The sequence below is a fragment of the Schistocerca nitens genome, chromosome 2, assembly GCF_023898315.1.
Source record: "Schistocerca nitens isolate TAMUIC-IGC-003100 chromosome 2, iqSchNite1.1, whole genome shotgun sequence".
Lineage (NCBI taxonomy): Eukaryota > Metazoa > Arthropoda > Insecta > Orthoptera > Acrididae > Schistocerca > Schistocerca nitens.
The window spans coordinates 515,400,236-515,422,705 of NC_064615.1; the positions used below are offsets into that span (position 1 = coordinate 515,400,236).

The 22,470-nt window shown below is 41.4% G+C and overlaps 1 protein-coding gene across 1 annotated transcript; it reads left to right on the forward strand.

Annotated features, from left to right (window-relative positions):
* The first annotated feature begins 7,132 nt into the window (after positions 1–7,132).
* Positions 7,133–7,621, forward strand: LOC126235128 (uncharacterized). Its single transcript, XM_049943862.1, has one exon. The coding sequence runs from the start codon at positions 7,133–7,135 to the stop codon at positions 7,619–7,621; it is 489 nt and encodes a 162-aa protein (XP_049799819.1).
* The last annotated feature ends 14,849 nt before the right edge of the window (positions 7,622–22,470 follow it).

Sequence of the window (22,470 nt, forward strand, 5' to 3'; positions counted from 1 at the left end):
TGTCTGTGTATTAGGTAAAGTTTTTCTGATTGTATATTCATTTGTGTTCCGTTAACGTTTCTTTAATCACTGTTATTGTTTTCCTTGTTTTTTTTATTATTAGATCAGGTGCGAAGTCATTTGGAAATCTGAGCATGAACCCCTACTTCGTTTCGTCTTATGCAAGCTCTCTGGTAATTGTATGGTCCATTAGTATTAACATAAATACACTATATGAGTCCATAAGTATTCGCGGCGTAGTAAGCCTTGAAAGTCTCCCCGGGTTTGCCGCCGGGTCCTGAGATCAACCTGATTCAATACTTAGGCGATCCAAAAATCCGCTGCTGGAAAGGAGTACTGGTGAAAACTGTGGGGGACTCGCCGGTAGCAGCGTTCTCCTGAAGATGGAGAACAGTTGGATAGCAGAAATATTGAATCATGTTGATTTTAGGGTCCGGCAGCAAATCCGAGGAGACTACTATACTGAATACATTAGACATGGTTAAGAATCCACGCTTGCAGAGCCCCCAGCCAAACTCCAGTACTATCCAAACACCACGATACGAGGAATACCAAAGTGTTTGGGCAGCATCAAACATACAGAAAGCAAAATAAATGGCCCATTCACTCGCATTACAGAGTCTCTATTATGTGGATCGATTGACCAGAAGATGTACTTACTTTTTTGATTGAATTTGCTCATACTATTTATTATTTATACCATCAGGTTGCCTGAAAAGCCCAAGAAGACGGAATTAGCTAATCCCCCACGAAATGTATTCTTTTCCTTTTTTTCCTAAAACAAAAAAAATGGCAGGACAATGACCTATCTTACCTTGCTGCCTAGTTTAACCCGTAGTGCCACACAAAAAATTATTGTGCTATTCACATATATCAGACAAAGCTCCGCATTTCAATAGTTACAAACTGATAGCATAACGGTTTTCGTGCGTTGTCATGTGCCTCTTCAATACTGCTTATCAATGACTTATCCTCAGACAAGGCGTTAGTTATTATTTTGAAGTGATTTGCATTGAAGGATACATCCACATCCGAAAATTAGAAGTTTTACCTACCTCATTATCTTCATGTTGGCTTCGTTGTCTTGTCTGGCATGATAACGTCCGCAGGTTTTCTTCTAATATGGAGAAAATCCACAGGTGAAATGATTGTGAAAATTGGGTAGTTCTCGAAACAGCAAATTAAATAAAGTGTCTTTACTCATATACGTTTGTATTCTGCTACATTTCACAAATTATGACGCCACAAATTGAAAATTTAACTGTAAAAAAACAAAAGTGCGTCTGCTTACTGCAAACTCACAAAACCAGTCGACCTACAATTACAACCACCTCACGGCAGGTGTCTACAAAATGAAGAACACAGATACAGTACTAAGCAAACAGATTATATCTTTTTCAGCTTGATGGTACAGGCTTAGCAAAATTACTATAACTGTATGTCTGAAATTTTTGTTAAAACTTAAGCATTAATTGAAATACATGGAATGTTCAGGCGTGAATTGCACGGTTGTTATAGCAACAGATTTTATGTGAATTTTTCTTTACGTAAGTGAGGATATGGATACCTGCTGGTATCGAAGGATTCTTATGTATCATTGGTTTCATTGCATTACAATGTCTTGAAAGAGAATGTAGCGGTTGATCGGTGTCTATTTGCAAGATACTAGTTGAAAAAGCGAGCCGCGCTTCTCGATGGAGAGTGAGCTGTTTTTCGCATGTTGGACTGGTTAAGCTTTTATACATTATAAGACAAGCAAAACGACGAACCACTAAGGAATTATCCAAATGAGTCGGAAATCGAGAGGCGTGATGTGTATATGCATACAAACAAATGATTAAAATTTCGGAAGAATTGGGTGCTTTTCTTCAAGAGAAAGAGCTTCAAGAATTGTAACGCGCTGTTCCACCTCTGCCCCTAATTCACAGAGTTATTCGGCGTGGCATTGATTGACAGATATCTTTGTTGTTCTCCTGAGGGCTATCGCGCCAGTTCGGTGGGCGCCTTAGGCCTACGAAATCCATAGCTGGTTGGAAGGCCCTGTTCCGAGCGGTCTATGTTGGGGAGAGATCCGGTGCTGTAAGGATACCGTGTATGACAACAAAAGGAATCTTCCTATGAAAAGAAATGTCATACCAGACCACCAATTCTATTTGTCAGGCCGTATGGCGGGCATCCCACCACTGCCTGGGGCGTCTCCAGACTAGTCTTCACTGGGCTAACTTAGAAGCGGGACTAATCACTGACGTCATTCTACTTCAGTCTACGAGATTCCATGACGCAGAAGTATCTATAGAAGAGCCTAGCTGTGGTGGGATAGGAACCTAAATGTCGTCTGTCATATGGCCCGACAACCAGGAGCGATGATCTTGGGTGCAAATTCCCCTCCATAGAAGAATCCTTTTCGTTGTCATCCGCAGCACCCTTACAGCACAGCGGTACTTCGACAACATTCTGTGCCCCGTTTCGCTATATTTCAGGGGAAGCAATTCTGGTTTTACACTCCAGCACGATAATGCCCAACCGCACACGGCGAGAGATTCTATTGCTTGTCTTCGTGCTTACCGGACCCTACTTTGGCCAGCAAGGTCGACGGAACTCTCGCCAACTGAGAACGTTTGCAGTGTTATCGGTAACGCCCTCCATTCATCTCGGGATTTTGACAGTCTAATGCACCAGTCGGACAGAATTTGACACGATATCTTCCAGGAGAGCATCCAAAAATTCTACCAATCAGTTCCACGAGGAATAACGGCTTGCTTAAGGCCAGAGGTGGACGATTTCGTTATTGACTTGCTCAGTTTGTGAATCTCCTTCTCTTGAATAAAGCATTAAATTTTTCTGAAATTTGTTTGTCTGCACAGATACATCAAATGTACCAATTTCCGTCAGTTGGGATTATTCCTTCGTGGTATGTCGTTTTTATTTTGTGTTGGTTTTTTTCTCTTAGAGTGAATATTAAATATTACGTAATTTGAGAGGATCATTGTTAAGAACAGCTATTACCGCAATGAATTCAATCTGAAGTTGTATTCTACATCCTTCTGGGCCATCTAAATAAATTTTCGTCTAATGATCAACGTCTATAATATTATTGAATAGTCTGTAAAAATATTTGTTAATTTTACAACCCCCTCTTCCCCCCCCCCCCCACCTGACAAGGTCGTTAACACAGATGTACACCGTGTTGCTACTCTCAAAGTAGGCCTATTCGAACGCTTTTGTTGTAAGAAATTTTCTATACGGGGGAGCACTATGAAGGTTACCATTAGCCCCCCCCCCCCCAGGAGACATAACACAAATACATCTTGTCACACCCTGAAGTATCAGAAGTGGCATCAATTGGCCTACGAAAAGAATCCACAAATATCTCCAACTGAGCCAGTTTTTGGTGATTAGGTTCGTTAACCCTTTCTAACTTCGGGTATATTGATTGCTAAGTTTCATCGAGACTCCAGAAATTACATACGAGATGGCTGTCGGATGAATTAGCGGGTCAGTTGAGATGCTTCTGAGGGCCTGAATGTTGATCAAACGAGGAAAGTCTGGAACTACGTGACCGCTACGGTCGCAGGTTCGAATACTGCCTCGGGCATGGATGTGTGTGATGTCGCCGGCCGAAGTGGCCGTGCGGTTAAAGGCGCTGCAGTCTGGAACCGCAAGACCGCTACGGTCGCAGGTTCGAATCCTGCCTCGGGCATGGATGTTTGTGATGTCCTTAGGTTAGTTAGGTTTAACTAGTTCTAAGTTCTAGGGGACTAATGACCTCAGCAGTTGAGTCCCATAGTGCTCAGAGCCATTTGAACCATTTTTGTGTGTGATGTCCTTAGGTTAGTTAGGTTTGTTCTAAGTTCTAGGAGACTGATGACCTCAGAAGTTAAGTCCCATAGAGCTCAGAGCCATTTGAACCATTTGAAAGCACGAAAGTATCCGTCCAGAATTCTGAACACGGCTGTTGTCATCTTGGAAGACAGGAGAGAGCCTCAGTATGCTCACAACCAAGAAGGTAAAAAAAAAGGGAGAAACGCGGTCAGTGAGAATGTGAGACGTTGAAATAAATTTCCTGGCTCGTGTTCAAATTAACCTAAGTGACTCCTCGTAGGAAAAACTTCGAAACGTCGCGGAAACATGTCTAGACGGAGCTACTCCCTCCACTGACTTAGGGTTGAACGCCGCTTCAGCCCGTCGTTGCACTCACTGTGTCTGGTCATTTGAAAGTGCCAAAATGACGACTCGTCTGACCACACTGAACGCCTGTAGTCAGCTACTGTTCAGTTTCTGTGTTAATTGGTCCACTGAGGGCGTCATGTTAAATGTGCGACTGTGCGCGATGGGGCACTAGACGCAGAATGTCCATTTCATGAAGCTCCTTTTGTAATGTTCACCACGAATCTGGTTCAGATGGACCATCTTTCACTGACAGCAGCAATTCCAGTCGACTTCGTAAGCGACTATTATTGACAACCTGGCTTTCAATAGTACACCACGCCTTATCCACCACCCACGTTGGCACAACTGGAAATAGTGCAACTTCATGCACTATAGCTTCTATCTGTTTCAACATCTCAACGTTCGGCCACCTTACCACACTGATTAGACACAACGGACTGGTAACACACACACACACACACACACACACACACACACAAACACACACACACACACACACACACACATATACCTTGTCATGAGACAATTTCCCACAGGCAGCGCAAGTGTTTCCACCCAAAAAGGCGGTATACATTTGACTTTTGGGTAGATAACCTTAATTTCTAAGCAAAGTTCCTACCCTTCACTTTATGGATCATTTCTGTGTAAAATGAATGTGTCTGTTTGATATTCCAAACATACAGTATCCACATTATACTAGCCATCTGTCAAAAGAATGAATAACTATCTATTTCAGCGCCGGCGCCGACCACTGCGAGACGTGGAGAGGGAAAGAGAGAGAGAGAGAGAGAGAGAGAGAGAGAGAGAGAGAGTAAAGTTCTGGGAGTTACCGACAGGGATGTGGAGCCATGCCGTCTCCAACGGCGAGGTAAGCGGCGCTAGGGTTCTTGGTTTAGCATCCATGGTGCGAACAGCCGATCGAAATCGTTCGACAGATTCTCGGTAGGGTTTAAATCCAGGGAGTATGGTGGAGAGGGGAATACGGCAAATTCGTCCTGGTGCTCTTCGACATACACACGTACATCGCAAGCTGTGTGACACATTGCACTGTCCTGCAAGTAGATGCCATCGTGACAAGGAAACACCACACGTGGGGGGGTGGGGGGGAGGATACGATCCCCAAGAGAGATGCATACTTGTGTTGATCCACGGTGTAATCTACCATGATATCGGCCAGGGACGCCTCTCCTCCCTAGATCCTTCCGACGATTGTTGCAGGATATTTTGCTTTCAGACGTCCGGTCCGATGGAGCACAAAACATGATTCATTGGAAAGGCCATTTGTTGATCTTTCTATGTCCGCCGCCGTTGAACAGCACTCAGTATGAATGCATGAACCAGGCGCTGCTACTGAGGGCGGTACACAGCAACGTTTGTTGAACGGTCATTGCAGAGACTCCGTTGGTAGGCCCTTGGTTCTCTGTGTGGTCATTTGCTCAGCTGTTGCACGTCTAGTTGTCCGTACACGTCTCCGTATCTACCGTTCAGCCCTTCCACACGATCTGTTTTAACCACGGCGGCACGCTAAATGTTTAGCAACGTTGCCGTTTCGGAAATGCCTCCAGCGTTGGCTCCAAAGCCAATGATCACGCAGCTTTAGACGCCAGAAAAATCGCTCCGTTACCGCATTACGACGACAACTGCACTGTTTCCGCGTCCGCCCGACACGCTTTATGTAACCTATAAGGTACATGTGCCAAATAAGGCCCGGTTCCTATTAAAGCCCACTCTCATTTTCTAGCATAGAATGAAAACATCGCGAAATGTCTTCGTTAGTGACAGCTTGTGACATCTAGTGGCCAAGGCAACAACTATTTCCGCACCCACTGTCGTGTCGGCCAGTTTACTTTCAGTTGTGCTACGGCGTTCAGCAAAGGAGGCCTGTTTTTATTTGCACAGTACGTTTCACCTAATGGAATCGTTTCGGTTATGAAGCATTTGTACTAATAAATATGTATTTATGAACAGAAAATTATGCTGTATTAAGATAGTTGCATTATCTTCCTAACAATAAGTTTCTTTTTAACCAATTAACGAACACGCGTTTTAAACTGGTTGTTCCCAATAAGGCCCATCCGTGGCGCTCCAAACAAGGCCCGGGCGGCCCTTATTAGGCAACCTGTTGTATGGAGCTGTGCATAATTGCAATGCATATTTAAGTTCAGTGTATCTTGGGAAACCTCATGTAACACGTATTTACTATATGTAAATTAAATCTAAATTATTTTATACATTTTTACCGATCTATTAGTTGGTCGTGGCAAGAAATGTCAAAAGAAAACATTTTAAGTACGTTCTTGGTAATCTTTGTGACAGGTCGATCTGCATTTAGATCAATAACGTTTAGTAGTTATAACTGAAGTACGGTACTTTAAAAATATATATAATCATAGTTTTACAAATTTAATTCAGGGACATCAGGCTTACTGGTAATGTTTGTTTTTAGATGGAGCCACAGAAAAAACGAGCAACATGGGATGCAGATAATTTAAAACAACCTGTAGAAGCTCTTAATGAAGGGATGCCTGTCAGAGCCACTTCGAAAACATATGGGATTCCACGACGTACGTTACGCAAGCACATACGTTCTGGACTAACAACTAAACGTTTGGGACGAAAAACTTGTTTGGACGAAGCTCAGGAAAGAGAATTTTGCCAAAGAATTTTTCGACTCGCTGAAGTTGGGTATCCAATTACAGCAAAAGTGCTCAAAAATGTGTATGTATATTGCGAAAAGAATAGTGTGCAGAATCCTTTTAATGAGACGAAGAGATTGGCTGTACGCAAGTGACTCAAGCTCTTCCTACAAAGACACCCAAACATTTAAAGAAGGAAGGCACAGCACTTGAATCCAGGAAGAGCTGCGAAGCTGAACAAGATTATTGTAAATGATCATTTTCAGAAACTGAAAACGGTATTGTCCGAATTGGAGTTATTGGACAAACCCCACCTTATCTACAATATGGACGAAAAGGGATGTCGCCTCACACTCCACAAGTTTCCTGATGTTTTAGCCAAGAAAGGTGTAAAACGCTTGCACTTTGTTGCCCCAGAACATGGGGAAAATGTTAGCATTGTCTCATGTGGGAAAGCAATTGGACAGGTTATCCCTCCTATGATACTTTTCAAAGGAAACCGACACAAGCCAGAATGGGGAGACTATTTGCCACCTGGGACTGCAGTAGAAATGACAGATAAGGGCTCAATGAATACTGCGACACTCATCAAATGGATACATCGTTTTGCCAAATACAAGCCTGCAAAAGATGTTATTTTGATATTTGATGGAGCATCGTCACATTTGGATCCAGAAATTTGCGACATTGCTGAAGAGCACGATATTAGACTTTACTGCTTTCCCAGCAACACAACACATGAGCTGCAACCCATGGATAAATCAGAATTCAAGCCGTTTGAGTCTTACTGGGATGATGAAGTTCAGCTGTATTGATCCACACATGAAAGGGAAGAAAACAGAGCAATTAATAGACGTGTGTTTCGAGAAATCTTCAGCAAGGTGTGGCCAAAAGCAGCATCCCCAGTAAATGTCATGTCTGGGTTTCGTGCAACAGAGATTTATCCTTTTGACCCAGAAGCTATTCCAGACACTGCATTTGCTCCCTCTAGTCCATCAGAGCGTCCTGACCTAGAAGAGGACATGACAATTGCCCCTGAAACAGGGAAACTGCCAGAGACTCAATCAGTCCTACAGGCTTCCCCAGTTCATCAGAAAGCGAGGCATATTCAGTAAGGGATAGTTCAAGTGACTTCAGTCTTGAAGATAGTGACGCACCTGAAGATCTAGAGTGTTCTTTCAAGGAAATTTTGCAAACCCCAAAGCTGAAGAACAAAAACCAAACACCACGGAAGAAGGCATTAAATTACAAGGCGCAAGTCGTATCTAAGGCACTATTCGCGCAAACTCAAAAGAAAAATGGTACCAACGAAAGCACTGGGTCTAAGTCAGATTCACGTTGCTAAAAAATTTCACCCTCAGTATTGAATATACAGAAGGAAAAATGCAAAAATAAAGACTCCACTGAAGCAAGCAGCAGTTCTGTCTCTAAGAATGTGTTGCAAGAGGTTGGCTGGTTTTGTCACGTATGCTGTGAAGACAGGATATTCGACATGAGACTTCGAAGAAAATTTATGAAATGTGTGCATGAAGATAGTGTAGGGTTGACACGAAAAGACAAAGTGCTGAATTTCCTGTGGCCCACCTGTAAAAAATTATTTAAATGAGCCAAACTAGTTTCACAAATCATTATTCATGTGTTGATTGAAAATGTAATGATTATAATTATTGTTCCTATTACGATAAGGAAACTTACTGAAGTCAGAACAATTTTGATTGTTGATTGAATGTAAAAATCTGAAGAGCTAATAAGCAGTAAGTACCTACAGTCCTGTATAAAGCGTTTGTAAAAACAAGTAATTATAAAGGTCTATGTATCATCTCATTCCACTTATTTCTAAAATAAACTTACATCACAACTCTTGCAGTGTATTCAAACAGTTTTCCTGCCATTTAAATGCCCCAGAATATTAATATGAATAGGTTGTGGCTACGGGCCATATTAGGAACAAGGTCTCCTAACAAGGCCCACTTACAAGCGTTAAAAATTTTCTTTAAAATGATGATATTATTTAAGTAAACTTTCAATGTTCATTTATTTTTGAACAAAATATAGTTGTAGGATGTTACACTTACGATCTCGGAATCTTACCACTTACACATACTGAATACGAAAATCCTTATTTGGTACACGTACCTTACTGCAAATGCTGCTGTGTGTAGTCTCTGAGTGGTTTTCGCATATTGACGTAGAACGTACGCGGTGGTCGCATTTTATGTGACTGTACTGCGTATGTCAATTATTGGGAGGAAGGTAAAAATTCGGACATTGTTCAGGGATATTTTCTGAGTATTTTGGTGCAACGGACGCTGGTCTCCAGGAGGTAGTTACAGATTAATTACATTTCGCTGGATTATATATATTTATTTTCGTATCTGCATTGACAAGAAAATATGCACACAACAATGCGAAATTATACATTAAATATTTGAGGTCTAATTTGGACACGACTACTCACAGTTCATGCAGTTGACAACAGTAATGCTCGAATCTGTTTCAGAGTTTCGTTTCTCCGGCAGTATTGGTTTTAGGTTAACAATGAGACACAGCAATAGGCGTAGGTTTATTGTTTAAGAGTTGGCCAATACGTACCTCTTGTATAGGTTTAGTGTCTGTAATGGACGAGTGGCACATGAACAATACGCTGAATTAAACTGCCACAGCCTAAAAGACAATTACATGACAACTATTGAGTGTGATGGTTAATGCGAAAAAAAGGGAATTTTTAGTACTATTTAATGGTTTATGGCGCGTTTAAAGTATAATAAAATTTTTATCTAGTACAAACTTTGGTCCTACAGACAGACGCTGACGATTTCATAGATTTTCGTACTCAGGTTTCCACGTAATCGTGGCTTATATACACATAACAAAAAAAATTTTTGCATCACTTCGGTTCCGAGAGTTCCGGAACTTGTACACAAAATTGGAATAGAGATCAACAAAAAATCATTTCCGCCCTTTTTATTGCTCATGAAAATCGCACATTGCATGTTGTACCATCATACAGTGAGACCTTCAGAGGTGGTGGTCCAGATCGCTGTACACATCGGTACCTCTAATACCCAGTAGCGCGTCCTCTTGCACTGATGCAAGCCTGTATTCGTCATGGCATACTATCCACAACTCAACGGCGATTCCCCAGAGCGGTTGGTGGGTGACATCATCCATAAACAGCCTTTTTCAGTCCATCCCAGGCATGTTCTATAGTGTTCATCACTGGAGAACATGCTGGTCACTAGTCGCGCGATGTCGTTATCGTGAAGGAAGTCATTCACAAGATGTGCCGATTGCGGTGCGAATTGTCGTCCATGAAGAAGAATGCCCCGCCAATATTCTGCCGATATGGTTGCACTGTCAGTCGGAGGATGGCATTCACGTGTCATACAGCCGTTACGGCGCCTTCCATGACCACAGCGGCGTACGTCGGCTCCACATAATCCACCCAAAACATCAGGGAACCTCCACCTTACTGCACTCGCTGGGCAGTGTGTCTAAGTAATTCAGCCTGACCAGGTTGCCACCAAACACGTCTCTGACGATTGTGTGGTTGAAGGCATATGCGACACTCATCGATGCTGAGAACGTGATGCCAATTCTGAGCGGTCAATTTGGTATGTTGTTGGGTCCATCTGCACCGCGCTGCGTGGTGTCGTTGTTGCAAAGGAGGACCTCGCCATGGATGTTCCGCAACATGCAGCCTATTGCGCACAGTTTGAAACGTAGCACGACGTCCTGTGGCTGCACGAAAAGAATTATTCAACATAGTGGTGTGGCTTTTACTGTTCCTCCGAGCCATACGCTGTAGGCAGCGTTCATCCACTGCAGTAGTATCTCTTGGGCGGCCTGAGCGAGGCATGTCATCGCAGTCCCTGTCTCTCTGTATCCCCTCCATGTCTGAACAACTTCGGTTTGATTCACTCCGAGACGACTGGACACTTCCTTTGTTGAGAGCCCTTCCTGACACAAGTAACAGTATGGAGGCGATCGAACCACGGTATTGACCGTCTAGGTATGGTTGAAATGCAGACAACAAGAGCCGTGTACCTCCTTCCTAGTGGAATGACTGGAATTGATCGGCTGTTTGACACCTTCGTCTCATAAGCGCTGCTGATGCATGGTTGTTTACTTATTTGGGCGGTTTTCGTGACATCTCTGAACAGTCAAAAGCACTGTGCCTGTGACACAATATCCACAGTCAACATCTATCTTCAGGAGTTCTGGGAACCAGGGTGATGCAAAACTTTTTTTAATGTTTATAGTTTCATAGTCGAAAAAAAGTCTTCTACACAGATTTGTTGATTCAAATATTGTAGCAGTTTTGCAACCTCATTATGTAGATGCGGAAACCATGACTGAGGAAGGCAATACAGAGGTCCTGGGTAGTTTTAACGTAAAAGTATTTGTCTTTAATATGGTAACTGTCTTGCAGATTAAACAGTTACTTACGCACAAGCACAGGGGCGCTTTAAACTGAAATGACAGACGGTTCCGGAAACACGAAATAAACAATTATACTGTAAAACTGGTAGTGTCCACAAGACGTCTATGGAGCTGTCGTTGTAATTCTTTACCAAGGCCGCAATGAATTCTTAAAACCTCGTGTTTTCTACAACACGAATGAACAAAGGGAACTGGACTGCGTCTGAATTCGTCCTTCTCTTTAAATGCATCCAAATTAAATCAGAAGGAAGGTGTTTCTCAATATGCATTGTCTTATGAGAGAAGTGCGCCGTCAAGTCCACATAAAAATCGCGATCTAAAGACAGTTTAGGATGTTCTAATTTTCGTTTCTACATCTATTTTTCCCTCATACATCTACATCTACATGGATACTCCGCAAATCACATTTAAGTGCCTGGCAGAGGGTTCATCGAACCACCTTCACATTTCTCTATTATTTCAATCTCGTATAGCGCGCGGAAAGAATGAGCCCCTATATCTTTCCGTACGAGCTCTGATTTCCATTATTTTATTGCGATGATCGTTCCACCCTATGTAGGTCGGCTCGGCATCAACAAAATATTTTCGCACTCGAAGGAGAGAATTGGTGATTGGAATTCCGTGAAAAGACTCCGTCGCAACGAAAAACGCCTTTCTTTTAATGATGTCCAGCCGAAATCCCGTATCATTTCTGTTACACTCTCTCCCATGTTTGGCGATGATACTAAACGTGCTGCCTTTATTTGATTTTTTTAGATCTACTGCGTCAGTCCTATTTGGTAAGGATTCCATACCGCGCAGTAGTATTCTGACAGAGGACGGACAAGCGTAGTGTAGGAAATCTCCTTAGTAGGTCTAAGTCTCTGCCAATAAAACGCATTCTTTGGTTAGCCTTCCCCACAGTATTTTCTATGTGTTCCTTCCAATTTAAATTGCTCGTAGTTGTAACTCCTAGGTGTTTGGTTGAATTTACGTCTTTTAGATTAGACTGATTTATCGTGTTACTATAGTTTAACGTGTTCCTTTTAACACTCATGTGGATGACCTCACACTTTTAGGGTCAACTGCCACTTTTCGCACCATTCAGATATCTTTTCTAAATCGTTTTGCAATTTGTTTTGATCTTCTGACGACTTCATTAGTCAATAAATGACAGCGTCTTCTGCAGACAACCGAAGACGGCTGCTCAGATTGTCTCCCAAATCTTTTTTATAAATAAGGAACAGCGAGGGGTCTATGACACTACCTTGGGGAACGCCAGAAATCACTTCTATGTTACTCGATGGCTTTCCGTCAGTTACTACGAACTTTGACCTCGACAGGAAATCACGAATCCAGCCACATGACTGAGACGATATTCCAAAAGCACGCAATTTTACTACGAGCCGCTTGTATGGTACCGTGTAAAAACCTTCCGGAAATCCAGAAATACGGAATCGATCTGAAATCCCTTATCAACGGCAGTCAACACTTCATGTGAATAAAGTGCTAGTTGTGTTTCACAGGAACGATGTTTTCTAAAGCCCTGTTGACTGTATGTCAATATACCGTTTCCTTCTAGGTAATTCATAATGTTCGAACACAATGTATGTTCTAAAATTCTGCTGCATATCGACGTTAACGATATGGGCCTGTAATTTAGTGAATTACTCCTACTACCATTCTTGAACATTGATGTGCCTGTGCAACTTTTCAGTCTTTGGGTACGGATCTTTGGTCGAGCGAACGGTTGTATATGATTCTTAAGTATGGAGCTAATACATCAGCGTACTCCGAAAGGAACCTAATTGGTATACAGTCTGGACCAGAAGACTTGCTTTTATTAAGTTATTTAAGTTGCTCATGTTGGCAGCTGTTCTCGATTCAAATTCTGGAATATTTACTTCTTCTTCTTTTGTGAAGGCACTGCGGCAGGCTGCGTTTAGTAACTCTGCTTTGGCAGCTCTGTCTTCATAATATCTCCATTGCTATCGCGCAGAGAAGGCATTGATTGTTTCTTGCCGCTAACATATTTCACATACGACCTGAATCTCTTTGGAATTTCTGCCAGGTTTCCAGACAGTGTCTTTGTGGAAACTGTTATAAGCATCTCGCATTGAAGTCCGCGCTAAATTTCGAGCTTCTGTGAAAGATTTCCAAAATCGGGGATTTGCGTGTGTTTAATTTTGGCATGTTTGTTTCGCTGTATCTGTAACAGTGTTCTAGCCCGTTTTGTTACCAAGGAGGATCACCTCCATCGTTTGTTAATTTATTTGGTATAAATGTCTCAATTGCTGCTGATACTATTTCTTTGAATTCAAACCACGCCTGGGTACACTTATATTATTAATTTGGCATGAGTGAACATTGTCTCTCAGGAAGGCGTCAAGTGAATTTTTATCTGCTTTCCTGAATAGGTATATTCTTCGTTTGCTTTTCCAGGATTTGGGGATTACGATACCCAATCTCGCTACGACAACCCTGTGTTCACTAATCCATGAATCGGTTTTGATGCTAGTTATTAACTCAGTATTATTTGTTGCTAAGAGGTCAGGTGTGTTTTCACAACCGTTTACTATTCGCGTGGGCTTTGAACTTACTGCTCGAAATAATTTTCAGAGAATGAATTTAGCACGATTTCGGATATTTTATGCGTACCTCCGTTATTTAACATGTATTTTCTCCAACATATCGACGGTGAATTAAAGTCATCGCCAGCTATGAGTCGGTTACGTGTTTGAAATCAAACTCAAGTTTTCTTTGAACCTTTCAGCAATTGTATAATCTGAATTGGGACATCGGTAAAAGGATCCAATTATTATTTTAATCCGGTTGCCAATAATGACCTCTGCCCATACTAACCCACAGGAAGTATCTACTTCAATTTCGCGACGAGATAAACTACTTCTGACAGCAACAAACACGCCACTGGCAACTGTGTTTAGCCTAATTTTCGGAACACAGTTAGGTTCATCGCAAAAATTTCGGTTGAGTTTATGTTAGCGCTTGGAGCTCTGGTACTTTCCCAACACAGCTACGACAATTTACAACTGTTATACAATGGTTCCTGTATCTACGTTCTTCCTGTGTTCAGCCTGCACCCTTTGTGACTGAAGCCCTTCTTGTGTTTTCCCGAGACCCTCTAAAGTAAAAAACCGCCCAGTCCACGCCAAACAGCCCCTGCTACCCGTGTAGCCGCCTCCTGCGTATAGTGGACAATGGCTCTGAGCACTATGGGGCTTAACATCTATGGTCATCAGTCCCCTAGAACTTAGAACTACTTAAACCTAACTAACCTAATGACAGCACACAACACCCAGTCATCACGAGTCAGAGAAAATCCCTGACCCTGCCGGGAATCGAACCCGGGAACCCGGGCGCGGGAAGCGAGAAAGCTACCGCACGACCACGAGCTGCGGAGTATAGTGGACACCTGACTATTCAGCGGAACCCGAAACCCAACCACACTTTGGCGGAAGTCGAGGAATCCGTAGCCTACACGGTCGCAGAACCGTATTTTCACCGGAACAGAGGTAATTGGTGTAAAAATCCTAATAAATCAGATTTAAATTATGACTCTGGTGCAAGCCACTAGAGACCAATGGTATTTTATACCAAAATAAAGAATATCACTGACGCACTTCTGAATTTCTATCGATGCAGTTCGGTTCGTCCTGTAAAACCATTTCCGCTTGTATTTGTCAGCCCTTAACCTACCTCCAGTTTCTGATTCCCTTTATTTTACGAGGAAAACACGCGAAGTACCATAACCCGATTTTCCAGAAACCTCTCTCAGTGGAACACCAGTCAAATAAGCTAAAATGTATCTCGACTTATCCGTAAATATTCGACCATTTCTGAGAAAACGACGGTCAAAGTTTTAGGTAGTGTATCTGCCTTTCAGCGAGCAGCTAGTTTTAGTGAAGCGCTGGCTCAGTCGCTAGCGTATCAGCTTCACACCATTGCGATCCTTTTTATTTTCCTTTTCCATTTATATTCCCATGTCCATAGAAGATTACTACACGAATGTTTGCAATATATATTCATACTGAAATGAATTGTCCTTATCTGTCTACTTTAAGGTATGTCTGGTGAATTAAAACTAACAATAAATGAATAGAAAAATTATTTGAAATTTTTTTCGGTGAAATTCCTGTAGTGTATCTTAATTCATAATTAACTGCAAGAACCAGTTTTCGTAAAAGTGATCCGTTATGCGTGGTCTTACGCGAAATTATTACTAACACGTGAAATCTTCAGCACTGTTAGCGAAGTGTCTTTCCCCAGTGAGATTCATTCAAGGAAATGTCGCTGTGGTAAACATGCCGTCGCATGATACTCGTGGTGTTCGGAATTCCTGTTTCGAATGTACCTACAATCATTATCATCCCAGGAAATACACCAGATCTGCCTGAAGAACGAACATAAGAATAAAACATAAAAATTAAGATCTGAGATAAGGATGAAATAAGGATATGGCAATATAAAAAAGAACTGTAACTCCTGAAAACACTGTACACATATACTATTTTATGTAGCAAATGCATTCTCTATTTGTGAAACTAAGTTGTAATATTACAAGTAATATGACGCCCTTGTATCCTCTAACTCCTTAAGAAACATTCGTGTAGTAATCTTCTACCGACATGGATAGATAAATGAAAAAATGAAATCAGATAAGATAAATGAAAAGAATAATAGAATTTCGAATACAAGACGCAAAACTGATAGGCCGTGACGTCTGCCACTGCAGTACCATTTTTTTAGCACTGTGCCATCTTTGTTTTCTCTTCTATTTTTTAAACGATTGGCCCTAGGGAGAGGGGGCAGGGTGGGCAGGGGTTGCCTCTCGAGGTCTGGCCTTGATGTCACTTTGTTACCCAAGGGAAAGAGGAGGAGGCTGGGATAAAGGAACAAATTGAACGTTATCCAGAAGCTGGATTTTTTTGTATTTTTTTCAGTCTATATATACCATGTCAATTTGTGCCATGAAAAATTAAAGAAAGGTCCGTCCTCCAATAGAAAGAAAATGAGCATTCACTAGTACTTACAACTACGATCTTCGCTTTGCCAGATCATCCTAGCGTATCGTCTCGCATCTTTATTTGAGTCGCGGTCGTTCGTTCTAAGGCCGTCTGCATTACATGTTCATCATCTCTCACCATGGATGATCCAACTGTACGGCGTGTTGTGTAACGATCCCCAGAGGTAGTTCGAAGAATATTATCTATATTTGGCGTTATTATCGGGTAACAGTTGGGTTAAGCTAGTTGTCCGCAAAAAGGCATTTACCTTACCTCGAACGCTTTAATGACGTTTTCTCAGAAATAGTCGTGTGTCTACGGATAAGCAGAGACATGTGTTCGCTTATTTTGGTCCCTCTGCCACTGGGCGAAGATTCTGGGAAACTGACTTACGCCACTTGCCGTGTTCTCCTCGTCTGTGATTTCCTACAAGGGAATTTATATGGAACCGCGAGACCAGTTGAAAGGCTGGTTGAACAAAGGACAATGGAGAGGCGGCTGCTCGCTGCTTCCCTCTACCGCAGCGTAGGCGGCGCTCGCCCTGTACTGTTCGCTATTGTCGGCACGGTGTCTGTCTGCTCCCCCCTCGCCGCTCCCTTTATTGTCAGCACCGGCATCCGCTTCTGACGTCACTGCTAAGACGTCCTCCGCTTCTTGCCCTGACTGACTTTCAACATCTGTCTTGTGCAGTATCAAAGAATTCACCGTAAACCCTTTAATCCGTCGGATACATTCTTCAGGGCAATAGATTACATACAATTAATTAACTTTTCATTACTGGGATTCACAGTCACGAGAAATTTCTCGAAAGAAATCATGTTAACGCCAGTGACTGTTAAACATTTTATTTCCATTATTGGAATGTCGGACTTAGGCCATTGTCAAGTGCAGATGATTTGGCTTTAAGCCATGTCTACGAGATATGGACATGTGTCCTCGAGCTACGTAGCAGCGTTACTAATGTATATAACACCAAATGACAACGACATATGAATGTGTCAACTTGTATAAAGTAGACATGGCTTAAAGCCAAAACATCTGTACTTGATAATGGCCTAAGGCCGAAATTACACCAGTGGAAATAAAAAGTTTAACAGTCACTGGCTTAAACATGATGTCTTTGAAGAATGCATACAGTTTTTTCATATTTCCTACTCCCTTCCTCATTGTTGGAGGCGAAATATGAGAGGTATGCTGCTAAAATGTATATTATTATGTTCCTGAGACTTGATGTTACTGATGATGGTTATTAACAAAACATCCGAAATCAATGCCACAATTCAATTAAATACATCGATGTATGACTGACCAATAACCACAGCTGTTCTAGTACATAAGTAAAGTGGGAAAACTTTTTCATTTATTTATCTTTTTTAACTCATGCGAAACCAAGACTACTACGCTACACGATCTAATTTGATCATAGGGCGGTGAAAACCTTGCTGTTTAGCGTTGTAACCCACAAACCATCATTACAATTCAAACATTTGTGTTTTGCACGTAACTGCAGTTAATTAAGTGCCACCTGACCAGGTCGGTAATCTTTTAGGTGGTAAAATATCTTCATTTGTTTTCGAATTTCAGTAAATACCGTTTGGGGCTAATAGATCAAGAGATTACAACATAGACAGAGACAAAAGCAAACATAAATGTCCCTAGGAAACGGTTCATCTCCACAGCGACGAACAACCCCCTCTCTGTGACTATACACAGTCACTCTAGGTAACAGAGAAGGATAGTAGCAGGTTTGTTTTTATTTTATTTTATTTCTAACTTACGTTGAGATCTTTTTGATGTGACAGCTATATTTTTAATTTCTGGTAACGTATTTTGCAATTCTGAATGCAGTGATATTATATGACTAGTCAGAATTGTTGTGTGGATTTCCGGGATGTTTCGAAATGTACTGAAAAGTTCAGGATTGCTTTTTGAGAATGTTCTAAGAACTTCAGAAACGTTCTTCAATATTCTCAATATTTTATAACTTTTAGGAATATTTTCAGTTGTATTGTAAATTTATGCAACTTTGTCTGATGTTCGGAATTCTGAAAAGCGATATTTTCGAAAATATTTCAAATATTCTTCAATGACCAATAATCTTCTGGAACTGGAAGTATTCACTGCAATGTTGTAGAAGTTTAGGTCTCTTAGAACATTTAAGGGAAATTCAGCTCGATTGCATTAGAATGCTACACTGAAACAAACATACAATAAGACTCGAGTGAAATTAGAACATGACACAAAGAAATGAAATAGAGAAAGGACGACTGGCTCTGAGCACTAAGGAAATAGAGAAAGGATGATAGAGACGAATTCCTTCACTACTGAAATACAGCCAACGAACAGGAGCAAGTAAAATTTTTATGAAACGCGGATGTATTCATATAGTTGCTTTTTCTCCGCGACTTAGAGCCTATGTGTGACAAACGTTAAAGAGATTATTTTCTGTTTAGAAATAAAAAATGGTGTGTTTTGACAAATGGCTCGGCTGCTTAAAGAAAAGCTGACCTAGTTAAGCGGAGACTCTCCAGTTGGCTTCACATAAGATTAAACCCTCAAATGGAGACAAGCATCCAAATTTTTACATCAAAAGTCAGAGAAATTCTTACACAAGTGACTGGAAGTTGTGCCTTACATATCGCGAGAATTAATGTTGCGGGACACAATGTCTCCTGTACCGGTCTGCCTATGGAACAGTCACCGATTTGTTGGAAGCAACAATTTCGAAAAATTGACAGTGCGTTGCTATACTAGCCAATAGTGGTCCATACGCTGTGTTTGTCATAAACTATTCCCTCCAAAATCGATAGTGCACAATACATACTTTGAAGATAGTAAACAGTTGAAATGCCAAAGCGGGTGGAATGATGAACTCAAATTCTTCATTCCCTTTCTTCCTTCTAGCAATGAGCCAAATTTCTCTCTATCTAGCGTTGTAATTAGACACAGTAAATGAAAACGTGTTTGACACAGTCATCGTGTTATCTGAGAACTAGTCAGTGCTAACATAACACAGTTTGGGCGACGAGATCATTGGACACGGGGCGTTCTCTTCAAAACAACCACCTCAGCATTCATCTTAAAAGAATTAAGGAAATCTTGGAAACCCTACAATTGGATAGCAGGGAATTTTAACTGCGGTCTCCTCAAATACGTGTTAAGTATTTTCCCTCAGCAGCACCACTCTAGGTCCTAAATAAATGTGGTAATAGAACGGAGATACAGTCAGTTCAAATGGTTCAAATGGCTCTGAGCACTATGGGACTCAACTGCTGTGGTCATTAGTCCCCTAGAACTTAGAACTAGTTAAACCTAACTAACCTAAGGACATCACAAACATCCATGCCCGAGGCAGGATTCGAACCTGCGACCGTAGCGGTCTTGCGGTTCCAGACTGCAGCGCCTTTAACCGCACGGCCACTTCGGCCGGCGGAGATACAGTCAGTAATTCTCTAATTATGACAGTACATCAAGCCTCATCTACAAGGAATGTAGCTACAAGTAATTTTACAACTTTACGTAGCTGACCACCAGACAGTTTCTTGACAATAATTTTCATAAACTCACCAGCGCTCACATCCCTGCATCCTTCCCCTTCAATGTCTGAGTTTGGCTACATCTAGGGCATTGTATAGAGCAAGCAAATTATGTATTTGACAAGCTTACAACATATTGTTAACTGTACAAATCGTGCGTACCATGTTGAGAGAATTTATGCTTAGATTCGAAAGTTTCAAATTTATCGATTATTACCATAGAGACATTTATTAAAACAATAATAATATAGAAAGGTAAAATTTTCTGAATTGTTAGGTACCGTCATAAGAGGCGTGGTGTGTTACCTACGAGCGCGTATCTATCAGATGACGATGGTTCACCGATGGCAGCCACAGGAATTTTAGTCAACAACCACAATACTTCAGCTTCTGCGCAAGAGTACTTCACTTACCATACGATGACTAAAGCTCACTAAGGTAGTCACAGGAATTTTACGCAATAATCCCGCTTCTCCACTATAAGGGCGGGAAATCTCCCACTTTAAAAGAAAACCGAAACTTGTCTCTGACAATGTTCAGTCAACCGTGGACACCACAAGATCCTGAAAAACGTCACAGCAGAGGGGTCGAAACATTGAAGAAATATGGAGCGCTCTAACAACACAGGAGGTTGTGCCTTCAGAGGCAACGGCTACGAAAGAACACAGACTTACAGAAACAGTAAACACTGATGCTTTTTGCTGCAATATCTGGCATGGAAAAACAAGTACTTCGTTATCACGTATTACATTAAAATAGCCGTATGTTACATCTACGGAGTGATTCACCGACAGAATTTATTAACTTAGGTCACCAAAAGTGGTTCAATTGGCTCTGAGCACTATGGGACTTAACATCTATGGCCATCAGTCCCCTAGAACTTAGAATTACTTATACCTATCTAACCTAAGGACATCAAACAACACCCAGTCATCACGAGGCAGAAAAAATCCCTGACCCCGCCGAGAATCGAACCCGGGTGTGGGAAGTCACCAAAAGTCGTTACTCTCATTGCTAAGCGTCGTTGTCACATGAACCAAGCTGTAAGCGTGACCGTAACTTGGGACAGTGTGTAACGTAGCAAATTATTACGAGTCGTCATCTTTCGTTGAAAGTGCAGCTTCACATGGAGCCGGGAGGAGGGCAGATTTCGGTTCTCACGGTCGCACAGCTCGCCCTGCCTACTGGGTTGTGAAAGGGGTGAACTTCACTAATGCTGCGTGCAATACGTCACACATACGCTCATGAATCTGAGGAAGTACTAATAATAATAAATATTAATCGTTCATTTTCATATTTAGTGTACCATAAATATTGATAACAGAACCATACTGCTAAAATTTCAAATCAATAACTTCAATATTTTTTGAGATATAAATTTTTCCTTCATACGAAATAATAATCGTTCTGGCATTGTGAAACGGAGTAGGGACTGTAATGTATTCATCTATATTATCAATTGAAACTACAGGCAAAAGGATAGGTTCACATAATCTAATTTTCTGGAAGTTTCTGTCGTAATTGAAAGTACTTTAAAAGTTATTATTTCATTGTATTTTGGTTGTGAGAGTGTATGGAAGAGACAGAGAGAGTGAATGGAGGACATACGTAAAGTAAGAATGTGATATTTTATTGTTGTTGTTGTGGTCTTCAGTCCTGAGACTGGTTTGATGCAGCTCTCCATTTTATTAAAAGTACGTAAATGGAGGCATGAGAAAATTGTTGTGTAAAAGGGGAATTTATGACGTAAGTCGGAGTGTGCTTGTGTTTGTAAAGAGCAGCCAAAAGACTATTTGAGTATAGAATCTGTTAGTAACTTATTTTTTGGAAAGGAATCGCATTTTATTTAATTTCGGAATTTCGAAATTTCTAGTCTAAATTACTTGTAATCTGACTGGCAGACATTAGAAATACCTCGAGATGATCTGATTGGCTGCTTCACATACTAGCCAATAGGAACTCAGTATTTCCCGCCCGTTTGAGCAGGGCCTCAGATCTATGAGTCGATATAGTCCCTCTAGAGCCGTCTTCTAGAAAACACCTATGTTAAATCTCGCTGATCCAGTTTGTACCAAAATGAAGAAATCTGCGCGTTTGAGCGGTTCTCTTGTAGATGATAAAAAGCGAGTACAGTTATGCGTATTTTGTCTAAAGTTTGAGCTTTATGAGTGATTTATTTTAGGAGATTTCGCGTCTGAACATTTCAAGTCGTTCGTAAACTCCTCGTGGCTTTTTTCGTGCAAATTATGAGACATTATGGGGATTGCTTCTGTACAAGGAGGCTCTTGAACGACTTACTGTGTTAACTCGCAAGTAGTCGCGAGACAGTGACTACTTAGGACGTTTAAAATATCGGGTGGGACTAAGTGCCTTCTGGTTGCTTTTGTGTGTGAACGTGTTGCTGGACAGTCACTAACACTCCATAATCATTGGCGGTATATTAAATACGGACTTGATAGCCATTGTCGTTGATTAACAGACAAAAAATCAAATAAAAAGAAATTTTAGGCCTTTTTTCAAACGAGTCATGCAAGAATTCCGAACACTCGATAGTTTAACTAACTTTCAGCTGCTGCCCATGTACTGGAGTAATGTGACCTTTACGTCTTAGTTATTTAGTCGAATTTTTGTCGACGCTGCTTTTGTCGGCAAAACCAGTATTTACCGTTGCAGAGTGAAGGG